The 16,820-nt window shown below is 43.4% G+C and overlaps 2 protein-coding genes across 2 annotated transcripts in view; one reads left to right on the top strand and one right to left on the bottom strand.

Moving 5' to 3' along the window:
• The window catches only part of T265_04595 (hypothetical protein), a gene marked incomplete at both ends in the record, with an annotated part of 90,207 nt that overhangs the window by 22,357 nt on the left and 51,030 nt on the right, over positions 1-16,820 (top strand). Inside the window, 2 exons of the mRNA XM_009169370.1 lie at positions 15,128-15,316; positions 16,478-16,633. The remainder of the gene's footprint in view (positions 1-15,127; positions 15,317-16,477; positions 16,634-16,820) is intronic.
• Positions 1-16,820, bottom strand: part of T265_04597 (hypothetical protein) — a gene marked incomplete at both ends in the record, with an annotated part of 107,152 nt that overhangs the window by 58,643 nt on the left and 31,689 nt on the right. Inside the window, one exon of the mRNA XM_009169372.1 lies at positions 5,165-5,208. Coding sequence (XP_009167636.1) covers positions 5,165-5,208 — 44 coding nt within the window. The remainder of the gene's footprint in view (positions 1-5,164; positions 5,209-16,820) is intronic.

The raw sequence follows: 16,820 nt of genomic DNA, 5'->3' as shown, positions 1-16,820 counted from the left end.
TGTGACACAAAGAGATTTTTGGACGGTTGGGGGATTCACGTGCACTACTTTTTCACAACAATCGCATCCGTACTGTGTCCAACTTGGCGCGGTACTTAGGATCCGGTTAGGGGTATTATATCATAGTGATACGAGTGCTATGAAGCCCTTCGAGTACAACTACGATTGATTTTCAGGGCATCAGCTGTGGAGTTCGCTTTGGAGGATACAAAAGCCTATTTGTTGTGTTTGTAGGAACTGTTTTACCATTGCTGGTGGGCACTCGGTCATTGAAATCTTGAACGATTTCAGTGCTAAACGATCCAACTCTTGGGTGCCTTCTGAGAGCCTAATTTAACTCCAAAAATTCGTGCTGACACACTTAGAACAATAGACCATAATTCTCTGCATCGTTCACTTTAATGGTCGCGCGTGCATGCGCTGTATGCAGTGTAACGTCACCTTGGTCTTTATATTTTGAGAAGCCCGCGGAATTTATCATCTGCTCATGGTAACTGCAGGTGACCGTTGATTCATGTTTAGTAGACGGTAACAAGCCGGGGAGACACAATGAATAATGTACCACGATTTCTGTGACAAATAAAGGACAAGCGAGATAATGTTTGCAGAGTGGTGCCTCCCAAAACAGCGCGCTTTCTGATGCCAACGACATCATCCTGAAATTATTCCGGGTAAATGGTGTTCTGGCATTTTGTCCTCATGGAAACAGATCGTCCCGTACGTGATGGGTGATCTGTCCAATCTTATCAGCTTTAAACGGAACGTCCTCACAAAAACTGACACTGGGTGGCGAAAGATGAATGCAAGCTTTTTGCTATAAGTCCTATTAGTAGTCTGGTCATACAGTCTCCCCTTCTTAAAGTCCAAACTTCAACTTCCAGCGAGTTGAATAGTGCCCAAAACAAAGACATTGCAGCTAAACGAAGAGTTTAGACTATAGCCAACAGGTTTTGGAGATTTCGATTAATGCCGTCACTCACATACAATCCCTCCCTTGTTTCCGCAACTCTAGAGCACCCACGGGGTGAAATTTAGGGGGCTACACTTTCGAGGTTGAGGTTGGACTATTTTTCACTCTGCATCTGATATCTGTTAGACGCGCACCCACATGGCTGAATGAGGTGACAATATATAGTGGCACAATTTATGGTCACATGCCTGGCGCATGATGGACGGTAGTGAGGCATCAGAATAAGTTTAAGCAGTGAGGCGGACGCTTTATGGCAGCACATGGAATTAATTCACGCCTTCCTTTTGCTTTAAATTCATACACTGAAACACGTGACTACGACATCGATACTTATTTTGTTGAGGTAATGTCACGACAAACTTTGCGAATGCAATTATGTTGTAATGTATTTACTTGAATGAATTTTAAGTAACATGAATTTCGATTGTGCGATGGAGGTCGGTAGAGTGGGCTTGAGAGGTGATAGAACCGTTCGGAGATTTCCAGCGAGCAGCTGCACCTACTATTCAAGACAATGACTCGGGAATCTGGCTTGATAGCGTAAGATCTTTATAAATGGCTGATAAATATGAGATCCAAAAACCTGAAGCGTCTGCTCCCGGCCCTTGGACGTGATTAGGTTCATGGACATTCATACACAGATTTCGAGAACGATCAACTGTCATTTCCATTTGACATTACCTGTCTTGACATAGACTATCTCCAAAAACATGACAAACCGTTGTCCGTCAGCGGGAATGGTGCGAATTCCCCCTGACATTCGCTTGACTCTGTATTTGGGTTGGCTCACAATGGGGAGTGTGACGTGTGGGATGAGTAAGGACTTGCACATTCTGCAACGCTGTTTGCGTAACGTTTACCTGCCTCGGCTTAAACAACTGGCACAGTAGTGTCAGTAGTGCGTACACTTATACACTGCAGTTATTCAACAATTTGTAACCAAACCAAATCTTCGTTTCATTGGAAGACCACTTGGTGAGCAATTAGATGAATCAGTCAGAGTTACCCCATCCCATTTGATAAAAGTTATAAATGTAGAATCTACAAGGGGAGTGACGTTTCAGACAAATAAACAGAGATCAATAACATTGTTTCGATGGAAGGTACGAGCGGTTTTTTATAGTTCAGTTGTCGGAGTTTCAGTTGGCTTAAATAGAAGTAGCTTACATCGATTTTTACCTACGAATTTATCTCCTATTAATCCGAACTTTACCAAAGAGGAGTTTTTGACACAGTGCCTTAAGACAAAATTGATATCTGAAAGGCACTTGAATTAATCTGTAAGCTCAGTGGGACCAAACAAGTGAACTGACTTTCATTTTCCGATCAGCCTTTAATCCCGTGCACAATAGGTAACATCTGAGCATTGAGCCGTACGTGCGCAAACAGAGTAGGCCGGAGACAATAAGACCGGATGATAAACGAGAGAGGATGGTTCTAAAGCCATCAATGTATCCAACTTGTGGCTCGTAATTTCTGTTTCTCGCTTTTAAGCCTCACAGTACATGCAAACGAAGATACGGCGACCCTCTGAGATACATCCTACGCACACACAAATAGCTAGTTAGCAATAGTCCTCATTCGGCTCTAGCCGCACAACAATGGTCAAAGAGATTCACTTCTAGCAGCGTTATATTCTGAGCAATCCGGTTGCTCCAGAACATTAGGGTGGGTCTATGCAGACAAGGATGGCAAATATACTGAACAGTGTTCGATTCGGAGAGGCATGAGGCCTGAACTATCAATAAGCCAAATCCCGAATGCTATCGTATGACTCCTTAGTTACCAACGCTTCAACGTGACTCCCTTCGAACAATGATGGCCCTTGAAATTCCTAGCACCGAATTGTCCGGTGTGGTAAAGTCCTTCGGTGGGTTATGGTCTGTACAGTGATGGTCAAGGAAAGTTACTTCTGACAGTGTCGCAGGCATAGCTCTGTTGACCTCACAAAGCTAAGAGTGTGGTAAAAATTTACCCCGAACGTTTTCTCTTCGAACAGTGTTGGTCACAACACGCACCAACAAAACTTACCACTCGATGACTGCGTATAACCGACGCGGTCTTGAGTTAGCTGTGGATTGTAAGTAACTGAGCCGTCACGGATGGAATACAGTGCAAATAAACGCGGGGTAAAAGTTCACTTAGTACGGAAATTTGTCCTCGTTATAAAGAACAAAGCCAAAGAGAGACGCCATACTTGGTATCTCCTTGGGGGTGGCCGTTATGGAGCAACTGATTGCGTTTGATATTGGTGAGCGAAATAATGACTAATCTGTCGATTGGTAGTGTGTGTTCAATGTTGGTTGCTCAGATGGTAGTTGATCCGTTCGCCCTGTATGTGCGCTTCTCAACTGTGTCCGCCCCAGCTAGGAACGTAACGTAAGGCCTTCTAGTTCGGGTAGTCTTTCTTTCGGTGAGTGCCTAACGGCTCGAGTTTGCAAGCAGCCATTCCTCCATTTCGAATCCTGGAAATCAGCGCCATACTGGTAGAACGGGTTAGGTTTCAAGACACCGAACATTTGCAAGGTGGCACGCCCGTCCTTACTCCCACACACTGTAGCCAGCACCGGATGCAGCCTACGGACTGTTTGCACTGTGTGAACGTGTGATGGGCGAACCTGCCGACAATACCATACAGCCGGTCAACCTTAATTATTAACCCGGACAAAAACAGGCACGCACCAGAACACACAAATACGGGTGGACATACTCGGGAAACAGCTGTCCTTAGATGTTCGCACCTCCTAGAAAATTCACACCAGTTTCGGTTTCCTGGGTCCTAATTGTCAATGCCATTACGCACACGTGTGAATCTGGGGCTAAGGAATGGGTGGGTGGCTATCTTCAGTAGGCCACGTCGTCAAGGCCACATAACTACACTGTTTTCTTGTCACCCCACACAATGTCATGGCGGAAGGAATATGTGGTTTCCCGTCGGTGTGCTTGGAGGTTGTGCGCGTCTATATTGTTAAATCTATGGCAACCGATAGCTATCATCGCCTTTCCCGACAGGTCTAAAATTATCGATGAGTAATTGTGCAGAGCTTGGCCTCGTTGACCCCGAATTCTATCTCTGTGCCGCGCAAATTTGTCGTTAATATTGCCAACTGTTTTTTAGGTCTCATTAACGGGAGACTCGTGATGCGAAAAATTTTCTTCTAGGTTTGCCATGAGTTTGTTACCCCGTCCAGCCGGATGAATGATCGCAACAGTTGGCTCGATGTTTCCAGTACAGTTAAACTCGATTTTGATTGGGCGGTGGCTTACTTTGTCAGATAAGCCCGTGTGCACCAGACTAACACCACTTCTGTTTCGCACTGAGACTATCTTGGTCGTCCTTTTATAAAGGGCTTGGTCAGTTATCGATTCTGTCTGTGAAAACGAGAGCCAGAAATTTTGATTAAGTTATAGGGATAAAACCATCGATACGCCACCTGAGGAGACACCGGTCGTGCGGGATGTGACCCGTACGAAGAGGATTATCATTAGTGAAAAGATTCATAAGACCAACTGGAAGTTATCAAGAGGGCTTTTTATGAAAGTAGTCTGTCCAGAGAGCAACAACTTTGCGGCATCCTAGTTTTTGTTCACATCGTTCCGCTAAGAATCAGGGAAGCCCCCTGGTGCATATCTGAGATGCTATTGTGGTGTCTCCTTGGTAGTATCATGAGGTTACCCCAGATCATTGCTGTCAAACTCAAAACACAGAGGTTCTGCTTCTCACCATATCTGGATAGGATAAGTGCCATCTTCGCATCTTGCGGAAATGCCCAACGCCCGTAAATCCTGGTGCCAACCATGTACCCTGGTAGTCAACAAAAGGCCGCTCGGTAAAACAGTTCGTAACTCAAGGTGATGTGAAATCGCCGAATGTTACTAATCAGTGGACATGAGAGTAGAATTATCAGTAAAACAACCACATTACCATCACAAACCACCATTGGATATGCACTGCTGATGAGCTCTAATAAGAGCGAAACTTGAGTCCAGTGCTTCCCTTTGGTGTGGACTCACCAGAATAATTACGCCAGAACAGGAACACGGCCGTTCAAACGAGAGTGGTGTGGCTATGAACAAACATCACTGATTCGTCGAGGTTGCGTGGATCGCTGACTGCTTGATTAACGAGTCGATACTCCTAGTCGAGTGTGTGCAATAAGACGAACAAAGCAGAATACTGTCTGCTGCACATACATTCTTGATACACATCTGGAGTACCAGATTTGGCCATCTGAGTACTGAAATCACGGATCGAAAAATTAGTTGGTCAGAAAAACTAGGAGTGCTGGTGTTAAAATTCCTTTCATGACGGAGGGTGTAGCTATTTCCGCAACAAAAGCCGATAAAACCAAAATCATCCTATTATTTTTCTTAGGTTATTTATCGTGGTTTAGTTCTACCCTCTATTGTTGTGACGACTTTTGTGCTACAATGCGCACACACACTAAATGACAGCTGTTTATTAACCAAAGAGATCACGGGAAATGATGGTATGAACTTTGGCAACACCTTTTGGTTTGCAAGTTCAACTTCACCACACCCTCGTTTGAACAAGCCTTCTCCTCCCCTGAAGTAATTATTCTGGTGGGTCTACATCAAAGAGCGAAGCTCTGTGCTCAGGTTTTGCTCTTACTAGAGCTCATCAGCAGTGGATATTCTTTTCAGTGCCGGGGCTTGGACTACGAAAATCTGACACCCGACGCGAAAGCGTCACTGCACACTCGGTGCACATGTTTCACCGTGTTTGAACAGGCGATCGTGCCCCCCCTTGAGGGATGTGATTGGCTCGCCCGAATACTTTGACGATGACCCAGCAGCCGTACTGGCTGTGTCAAAATTGCCAGTTCCACGGATGGTTGGACCCTGTTAGACATTCAGTTGTAGAATATCATAAACGAGAGATTCAGTTGAGTCTCCCGTGAAAACCATATTGATTTGCAAATGAGTGTATTTCTCGAAAACAGTCTAATTTGGGTTCAATAGAACATAAGGTTGACGGAAACTCGGAGACTGCGCCTACCTGATGAGTCCCAAGAAGGGCGTAACCGGTCGTGGGCTGTCGAAGAGTTTTCAGCAATCTTGTGAGTAGTTTCCTTCGAGAAAATTTTTTTAATTATTGTTGTGGGTGGTTGCGGGATATGTAGTGTTCACATTCATATCACTCGTCTGAACAGTTGTCCTCCTGTGCTGGCGTTGAGTCCACACCCTCCAGGTAGCGCCACAGAGCCTTGAAACCTAAAAATTATCCGATCGTCACAATGAGGTCAGTTACTGGGCCGTCGTTTGAGTACACACTGATCACATCGCTCAGGCTTGAATACGTTCGCTTGTTCAGACACAAAATCAGACATGTCTAACGTACGCTGGCATAGTGGTGATAACACATCAGCCTAGCATGTCAGATGTCCGGAGTTCATAGAATATGCACTGCTAAGGAGTTGGCAACTCCTAACCAGTGCTTGTCCCCTTTAGTTTGGACTAACGAAAGTAATTACGCTCGCCCAAGAGGACGGCTGTTCAGACGAGAGTGATTTGGATGTGAACGATTTCTGATTAGTTTCAAGTGGATGCAGGATTCCTAGGTTTCACATTTCTTAGTTGTTCAACCGAGGAAGATTCCCTCACAACCAATAGTTCAAATATTTGGTCAAAGGCTCAAATGACTCACTACTACTACAGTGCACTCATGAGCTTAGTAAGTTTCCAACGGAAGAAAGTCCAGGTTGCATTGGCCGACACTTATCTGTCTTGTCCTGATTAGTTTTGTCTTTTTTGGGCGTTTGAACTTTGTTTGTAGTCTGAAGCAAAACATATTCACTGTTAAGTCCACATCCTACTTGAATGTCTGATTAGAAGTGCTCACGAAATTCTGGACGATCGTTTTGCTATTCTTACGACATGTTGCTGGCGTATTCAACTCAGTAATGACATGTAAACGATTCGTCATTAGTTGATCAAGCTTTGGGTTGCTGGGTTATGTTGATCCAAAAAGTCACCTCACGTCTCATCCGAAATTTCCAAGCAATTGCTTTTAAACGTATCAGACCCGTGGAATTCGCCAATTATTGAAATCGCCACCAAGTAGGCTGTCCGTCTTACTTTCGCCATCATGCTGATTCTTGGTATGACGAAAATGGCTCTTTCTTAATGGTTTAAACATATTATAATACATATGTTATGATGCATCTGACAATATCGATTCAGCTTGACAACAGCAAATTTCAGCGTCGTTCTGACAATCCGACCTCTTAAAACTTATGCTATTCGCGCACCATTCGAAATAACTGGGAATGTTTTGGAAAAACTTCCCTAATGCGTGCCTTATTGTGAACCACGTATACATTGTCTTCCAGTCACGCGACAACGAATTTCAACTAGAATAGTTTTTAGAGACTGTTTGCCTTGTGTCTCTCGGTCCTATTGTGCTTCACCTTACTATATCAGGCCTCATGTGGAAGTTAAACTGTAGCATCCAAACGAAGTCTGAGCGATTTGTTTTTGCAAAAATGCCTTAGTGGTTGTCTTGTTCCTTCTTCAAGTACGTCAAAATACCGAACTGTGTCCTCTTGACTGGAGTTGACCCAAGCAAATCGCATCACATTATCTTTATAGACCCACTGGAATTTTAGTTGCACTCCTGTGTCCTGAATGGCTGTTATTGATTGGGTGGGAAACCTTAGATTTGAACAGGGCTGAATGTTGTCTGAAGTCTGCTAGCACTGCTTGGTCTGTTCACTTACTGTCAATCAGCCCCTGTCATCTAGGTTGAGTTAAGCGGAATTGCTAAAAGCAAATAAGAAGTAAATAACGACAGTAAAACGGTAAAAACCAGGGTACTCAGTGGGAACTCAATACCTCTGGAGTTGTAATCTCTTATCAAGTTCTATGTACCAGCTTTGATATTTAAGTAGTGTATGTCAACAGTGATGTTTCTAAAGTAAAATATGGTGATTAAAAATCGATCTGCGGGTTTGGGTTCCTTCTGGAAGAGCCCACTCGTTTGGAAGTACAAAATGTCTTCAGTACTTATGGATAATATCTGGTCCTCCTGGGGAGGAAACAGAGAATCAGGATTTGCTTCCTCCCGAAATCTGGAAGTTTTCTTCTCATAAGTGAGCTTTTAAGTGAAGAAAATCCGTGCTCCCAAAACATCCAGCCGCAGAAACTAAACATGGTTTGGAGGGGTTCCGTAAACTGGGAGTCAGGTATTTGGTTGAAAATTACCTCCGTTTTTTAAAAATTTATTACGTACCATACTAGTCGACAAGCGACGTATTTATGTACGACCTGCAGTCCAGGTTCAATGGCCAAATGAGAGACGCCATTACCAAAGACGTTGTGTGGCACGTGACATACAATGAAACATTGATTGCTTGATTGCATTGTCAATAGCTAGCTTTATATGGTTTTGAGATACCTGTACGGTGGAAGCGTTTTGCATCCTGTGCCTTTACAACAATTTTCATTTTGCCGGGTTCTGATATGGTTAGCTTGTCCGGTTTCCTCAGTTCACATCTCACCAATTAAGTGCCTGATTAACCGAAAACAATAACCGTTAATTTCCACCAAAGTAACCAATCACAAATACAATAACCGTAATGCTTATACATTGACACAAACACATGGCACTTTGCAACAATGTTAAAGGTAGTTTCCTCAAGATCTAGTTTCCATAAGTCATCAGAGCACAAAATGTATGAGGAATTATTACTGTTTCTGTTAGGCCAAGAATCGCAACAGACTTGGATTAGGTTAGAATGATTATCCAGAGATCCTTTGACCAAACCGTGATGCACTTTGCTGTGCCGTCCTGTTTTTCTTACCACACACTGAATGTAGGAAAGTTGATGAAAGCATTCCACCAGTCGACCTGCGTTACGTGTAGAAAGGCGAATTTCTCTTTTCAACACCTTGTGAACAATTTGACGGACCACATTGCTGGAGGCGACAGTAACGAGAAATTAGGTTAAACGAGTGAGACAATCCCGCTTGAGTTGTGTATGGAAAAACACTTGGGGTTGTCTCTTTCTCTCCTACCCTCACAGTCGTTTAGTCCCAGACATGCCGTCTCTCCCTAATGTCCTAATTAATTTCGCGATTCCAGCAGAGCACACAGCGGCAACGGTGGGAGGCACAGCGGCTCCATGAAAGTAATTACCCTGGGTACAACACAGACTAGCGCGAGTAAACCTCGAGTAAACAATCTTGTGCACCCTGCTGTGTTTGTGGCGAACTACAAGACATGGTGTCAGGGCCTTCCACTGTTCAGGTCAGAAATGACAAAAATAAGACTAGAGCGATTCGGGTGGGTGAAAACATCTGCCACGAAGGTTTGTGCTTGAAAAATGGCGGAAAGTGGTCTCTACATGGGCCTGAGCCTGCAACAATTAGGAAAGTAATAGGTCCAGGACGAAACCCAATAAAGCCTGAGTCACATGCGGCTGAGGTTTTTGGAAATGGGCTGCATCGAACCAAGCATGTAATGGATGGTGAAATTTGCTGCTCACCATCACTGTTTTATCTGGAAACCTACTGAACTATGGTTTCCCTCCCCCTTCAAGGTTGTTCCCGAATAAAAACCCTACCCAATAAGGAATGGATTCCCATTTCACAAAATTTCTACATTTGAAATAGGTAGCTACCTTACACATGATGACCACATGCAGCGGTTGTCTAACAATACAATTTTTTATCAGCTGCATGGCACCTAGTTTAGCATCTTTCATTTTACCAATACTGACCCCATCCAAAGACACCATTTGTATCTCGATCGCCCAATGGCCAATTGGGACATATCATATATCACCTAGCCAATAAACAGACTGATTTGTCATACCCTTTCATCCGGCACGAATAAAGATGAATCAGATGAGAGATGACTTGCACTAGTTCCGCAAAAAGCTGTGCTGGTCCTGTTTGCTTGTCTGGAGCACTGCCGAACCTGGGAAAGGAGCCGGGTCAAGAGGAACATTTATCAGCATTAACGATTTTCGGACAATGGACTAAATATGTCATAAACTACTTTTTTCGTAGTACAAAATCGCTAACTGAATCCATGGACATCACTGTTTTCACAGTGTCTTCCAGACGTGTGACTGAGTGGAGCACAAGATAGACCTAGATCAGCCAGCAAACTAACAATTAGACATCGATTCGCGTGTTTTTGTGAGGCGCTAATTCAGGGACTTTGTATCCTTTCTTTAACACTCCAGTTCCTCTGATTAAATAACAAACAAGGTGCTTTCAGACAGTTGCTTTCTATAAAAAAGCAACTGTAAATTATTGCATACGTAGTCTTCTGATTATTTATTTCATCCCATGTTGAAACAGCAAGGGAGTGACGCGTTTAAAATAAAGCAGGAACTTAGTGATGTCACACCTGAGTATACACGGTCTTCGTTTTCCGGCTAGTCCTTTCAACTAGAGCTACTTAGGCCATACTTTCAGGCAAAACTTAAGCCAGATTCTTCTCTTTGTCTTTTGCCAATCGATCCTGGAATCTGCCATGATATAAGTTGGTCTCAAGCGATAGTTTTTATCTTCATTAGACTTACCGGATCTAACATGGTCTCGAATACTCTGTTCGACTTATAGGGAACGCGTCAGTTCGGTGTGATATCACCATAGAACAAAAGCTGTACGTAATATTGTAAACTAAAAGAACAACGTTAATAAACTAGCTTAGAACACCGTTGCGACCCAGCGTTTTATGGGAGTAAACTTTTTGGAAGAAATCACTGCGTTCTCACTAGTGCGCCTTGATTTTTTAGAGGACAGCAGGCCCTTGGTTTGTATTCTTCCTGAATGAGAGGATGATGAGGGTCCCTGGGCATTTTACTATAGGTAAACCTTAGATACTCCAGGTGTCTCTCAGAATGACGAATCAATGACTTATGAGGAGTATAATCCGAGCACACGAAGCCCCGGGACGTTTCGCCGTTTCATTTGCAGATAGGTGAGAGTTTACCAAGTTCCATTTAAACCAGTCTATGTAAGACCGTTTGGCACCAGAAAAACAGAGCAGAAAAGTGGTATCAGTGAGAAAGTTGTTAACAAATATTTGTGTACGAACCTGTGGGACGGAACGAATTAGTGAATTCACTATTGCTGTTTTGCTACCAATTGTTCATTGCGTCAAAGATGGAGCGAAATCCGGAGGCCACATAGACCAGATGAGCCCCAAATATGGCAGGCCGATAACGGACTTGCCGCAAATTTCTAATCAGACTGAAGCAACTATTAAATGCCTGTTCATTGTAACGCTTATATATTTACAATGCGAGGACACTTCCCAGGTAGACACAGGAGCTGAGTTTGATCTGTGCCTCAGTTGAAAGAAAACTATTTGATCTCGTAAAGGAAACTACTCACAAGGTTGCTGAAAACTCTTCGACAGCCCACGACCGGTTACGCCCTTCTTGGGGCTCACCAGGTAGGCGCATTCCCCGAGTTTTCGCCAGCCTTATGCTATAATTGAACCCAAATTGGACTGTTTTCGAGAAACACACTCATTTGCAAATCAATTTGGTATTCACGGGAGACTCAATTGAAGCTCTCGCTTATGATGTCCTTTAGCTGAATTTGCTGCACACAGGCCACCTCATGATTCAGTTGGCAAGGTATTCGAGATATCGCGGTAGATTTTCATAAAGGAAACTACTCACAAGGTTGCTGAAAACTCTTCGACAGCCCACGACCGGTTACGCCCTTCTTGGGGCTCACCAGGTAGGCGCATTCCCCGAGTTTTCGCCAGCCTTATGCTATAATTGAACCCAAATTGGACTGTTTTCGAGAAACACACTCATTTGCAAATCAATTTGGTATTCACGGGAGACTCAATTGAAGCTCTCGCTTATGATGTCCTTTAGCTGAATTTGCTGCACACAGGCCACCTCATGATTCAGTTGGCAAGGTATTCGAGATATCGCGGTAGATTTTCATAAAGGAAACTACTCACAAGGTTGCTGAAAACTCTTGGACAGTCCACGACCGAGAGATTAAGCTAAGTCTCTCGTGAAAACCAAACTGATTTGCAAATGAGTGTATTTCTAGTAAATGGTCTTCTTTTTGGCTAGATATATGGATTGAGTGGAAATTTGCAATTTTATTTCGGTCACGCTATAAGTTCGCTCCTCATCTAGCACAAGTTTTGTGTGGATACACGAATCAGGTTTCGCTTATCGCTCGCAAGTCACTTGATAGTGTACGCTTAGCATTTGGTCTGGTTACTGGAAGACGTATTTGATGCCTAACATTGATGAGCGCTCGTGGGTCATCCGTTCGCATATCTCAGTTAGTATAAATTCACATCCTTGTAGAGCATTTCGATTGCTATAAGGGATTTGGAGGTTGCTGAATGGCACGACGTGTCCTTGTTTTGTCTCACCCTGACTTTTCTGGAAAACGGAATTTCGTTAATAGCACGAACGGATTCAACCACCCCACCCGGTATAATGGTTCTTATTTCTAACGTAATGCTGCTCTACGAAAGCAGCGCTTTCTGTACATTTACTAGAAAAAGTGCCACGCGAAGTATTAGCAGGCAGTTTTCTTCGATATTTTTTTCAGTTGAGGGTTAATCACAAGTATCAAAGACTGAAGTATAGGTGGAAATAATGGAATGACGTTTAGGTTGAATTTTACCTTTTTCGGGTCTGCGACACAAACGGGTCCTCACATATGATGATGCTATGTGTCTGCATCTCGCCAAGACAAACAGGTTAAACTGAGCGTACGACTGTCTATTGCATTTGTTGCCTCATCTTCGTGTGCTGGTGAGGAAATGCCCAGGCACAATGTCCTTCACCGCGGTCGTCCGACAAATCACATCTGATCAGAACGAGGCTTGGGGGGCTTTCAGTAAGTTCAGGAGGTTTTCGGCTTAATTGGGCTAGCTGCAAAGCAATTTAGCTCTTAGTCATTCTTGAACCTAGAATGATGTGGGAAGTATGCACCTGAGCAAGAGACTGGCAGAGAGGTCCGATGGAACGGTGTGCACGTTTTTGTTGTCCTGCTTGTGACTGCATTAGCTCGCTTTTTTGCCAATAACACAGCGTGAAGAGACATAGCTTATTGTGAATAATATCTAATGCCAAAAGATATTTCCCTTCAAAGTTTCTAAGTAAGACAGCTGGGAGTTAGTTCTCCAAAAAACTCATTTGGCATTTGTCCTAATGTTTGGTAGTGAAAAAATTAAAAAAATTAAAAGAAATTAAAAATTCTCTTCGAGAATCTGCCTCTATGAGGTGAAACTGGGCCGGACAAAAGCTGGCTCTTGTCAAAGAATTTTTTAAACCACAACATCTAATCAGGATCCTAATGTTGGTAGTGAAAAAATTAAAAAAATTAAAAGAAATTAAAAATTCTCTTCGAGAATCTGCCTCTATGAGGTGAAACTGGGCCGGACAAAAGCTGGCTCTTGTCAAAGAATTTTTTAAACCACAACATCTAATCAGGATAGGTAGGCTGACCCATCATTCTTTATACGCATAACTGCCCATCAACGCCATTTTGTGCCACTTCGTGTGGAGAGCTCTTCGAGCCAGCCCTAGAACGTGAAGTTTCGATGAAAATCAGGAGAGCTGGAGTGTTTCAGACGAGACAGTAAACGCATTTACTACGAAAAGGTGTTCAATCTACGACTGAGTGTGACTAACCTATCCGTTCACAAGAGACATCCTTATCGGGATCAGTGTATGAGTGCACTTTCTATCAACTCTTAAGCCTGATGCTGACAGCAATGGCGCTTCTATTGTTTTACATTCCATTATTGATGAGTGTCAGTAGGATCCTGGAGGTTGTCCTAGTATACTTGCTCATTAAAGGCTTTAAGTCACTTTAAGATGGATTCAATGGTCTCCTTTGAGATCGGTCGCAACTGTTCTTTACTGAAACAGTCTTACAAGTAATCCTCCAAATCACATTTGCTCAAAGATAGACAGCCACATGTTGTTGTCTGGTTTTGACAAGGTACACCGCAATTTTCTGTATCGAATCCGATGAATAACAGATTAAAGCCTTTCGGTAGGATTTACAGTGGCCGACTTCCTCGAGGATCAGACAGTCGGGTTATGGAACCTTCAGGGACTACTAAATTTTTAACTTCGTATTTACTATGAACCTTGAACTACTCATTAGTGCTTGAGGTTGTTTGACAGAAATGTAAGTGGGTATAATACAGATCTATAGCCATTATGAAAACCAAGTTACCCAGAATGGGGGGAACAATACGCAAATTAAGATGCAGTCATTCCTTATCTCGTTTACCATATTCAACAAGTGTGCCACGGAATAACGTAGACAGAAGAGAAGAACAGAGTAATCTTTATAAGCAGTTGGCATGTATACCTAAGAAAGTTTACTGCGAGTGACACATTATTTTCCCTTGAGGACAAGTAATCTCTCTTGGCGCCGACACCTTTTGCACCAAACCAGTCTGCTACCGTCATATCTTCTGAAACCTTCTGTTGGGAGTATCATCATTTGCGAAAAGTAGACGACTTTTTTGCTTGCGTCATTAATAACAGAAGTTATGGTCATTCCCGTGTTATACAGCAATAAAACAAAGGTATGTCATAGGTGGAAACATAGTTATTACTGTGACACTTGTTTTATTTTGATCAGCCTGTCGATGCGGAAACCATACAAGTGAATGTGTATTCAGCGTGAAGCACTTCAAACAGTCTGGTGGCCAGACCGGAGGTATTTGTGTAGCATGCCGTCACAATACGGAAGGTTTGCACTGTGATCAGTGTTCCGCTGGGTTCACGAGAAACCCCACTGTGCCAATGGGCCATGAACAAGCTTGTAGAGGTATGGTTACTTTTACCGTCGACCAGGAAGACATTTTCACATAGTACTGTCCGGCGCGTGTTACCGGTTATATGTTGTACTTGTTTGTTGTTGTGTTCCACTACTCTCACCTGTACTAACACCTATTCTGTATATCGACCCACTTTCACCAAACCCTTTCGTCAAATCTGGAAATACCAACATGTGTCTGTCGCCAATTCGCCAACATGTGTTCGCTCGCGTAACGCTCCGTTAAATTCAACAACATGTCAACTTACTTGTGGATGTGGTAACTTTGCGTGATTCACTTATGCATGACACCGTTCGGTTGCATCTCACTATGGCAAATGACGCTGCACGTCATAGGCTGCGATTGCAATTTACACTCCTGGACATGCGAGTTCTCGCAACAGATCTATTTGATGTCCTCAAAGACTAGCGGTGGTGTTTGTCAAAACTGTCAACATAACACGGTGGGAAGGCGGTGTCATCATTGTGCCAGTGGGTACTATCGTGATTGGACAAAACCGGTTAGCCACGAACAAGTGTGTCTCGGTAAGAGCCTTAGAGCTTAACGGATCCTCAGTGTAGTCGCTGTGCGACGAAAGGGCTTATTGCACGTTTTATCATCCTAGTTGAATCGGCAACCAAAAATGGCATGGGGAACTGGGAAGTATGCATTGAAATGCTTCGCTGTATGTACTTTAGTAAGGTTAGCACGGAGATACTCTCAGACATCGACGCAGTTAATGCTCCGTAGATCGATCGATCAATCGATCGGGCGATGACTAGGTTTTCCGGCATGACTCGAATCGTGTGCTTACTGACAATGTGGAGGGTAAAAAACAGGGCACCTACATGCGTCAGCTTCAAAGGCACCAATACTTGTGAAACCAGACGAAAAAACAACTAGAATGGTGCTGCAGTCATTGCATCAGTTAATCTTTACAAGGGAAGCATTTGTTAAAAGTCCCTTGAGTGTCCCACGCCAGTCTTTCAAGAAGCTGCAATGTTATTTGGGTTCCAGTGATAACTAGTGTTGACGAGTTTTCACTTTAGGATCTGAGAACTAGTGAGCACAAAGTGTGTGCTCGTCGAGACCACACTCGCTGCAATTTATAGCCGATCGCGCTTCCGGCATGCTGCTGTTATTGTTTTTATGATTGTTTTTCTTGAGAATTGACCTTTGGACTCCATTAGGGTAGGATATTGCTATCTTCATCAATATGAACGCAGCATTAAATTTTCTGAACCTCTTCAAGCCAGATAAACCATTACGCTGGGTCACACAAGATAGCTCCCATCGCGCGTTGGAAAATGTACTGCTCGTCAAACTGCAAAGATTTCATCCTACTACACAGAATGCCTGATGAAGCACACTCACTGTTCCCGAAAGCCTCATTAGGTGCCGATTGGCTTACACGTGATCATGGCAGATTCAGCCGATGACCTCTGCTTCCTATTTGAACTGCTGCATATGCCTCTATGGTGCCTAATGGTTCCTGTCAGTTTCGTACACGCTTTGCATGAACAGCATGATTGTGGGCCCAAAAGGCAACCACTATTGCATGTCGACCTCTGTCAAGAATGGTGTGAGCAGCGCATGAGTAACGCGTTCTGTATGAGCTGTAAGTAGTTCGCTGAACTGGTACTTCGTTAACACTTTTCCCTCTCTCTCTCTCTCTCTAACCTGACGCTGTATCTGTTCCAATAAAGAATGCCGTTGTCATCCCATCGGGTCAATTGCTAATGAGCCTTGTGATAGAAAATCTGGTCAATGTCCATGCAAACCCGGTGTGATTGGACAAGCTTGCAATCGCTGTGAAGAAGGCTACAAACAGACACGACTGTCGGATCATCCTTGTGTACGAGGTAAGTAGACACTAGAGAGGAATAACTCGAAAATCACTGATAAGATGGTCAAATTATGGGAATTTGGATGCCTAATGTGATATTGCGGGTATTTTAGTGACAATAAGTACCAAACGTCATATTTACAAATTAAAGTACCGGTTCATCTTAACAAGCTTCCACAGTCATATATATATATATATATATA

This window comes from Opisthorchis viverrini, assembly GCF_000715545.1.
Source record: "Opisthorchis viverrini unplaced genomic scaffold opera_v5_77, whole genome shotgun sequence".
NCBI lineage: Eukaryota > Metazoa > Platyhelminthes > Trematoda > Opisthorchiida > Opisthorchiidae > Opisthorchis > Opisthorchis viverrini.
This window is presented reverse-complemented; position numbering and strand designations above follow the sequence as displayed.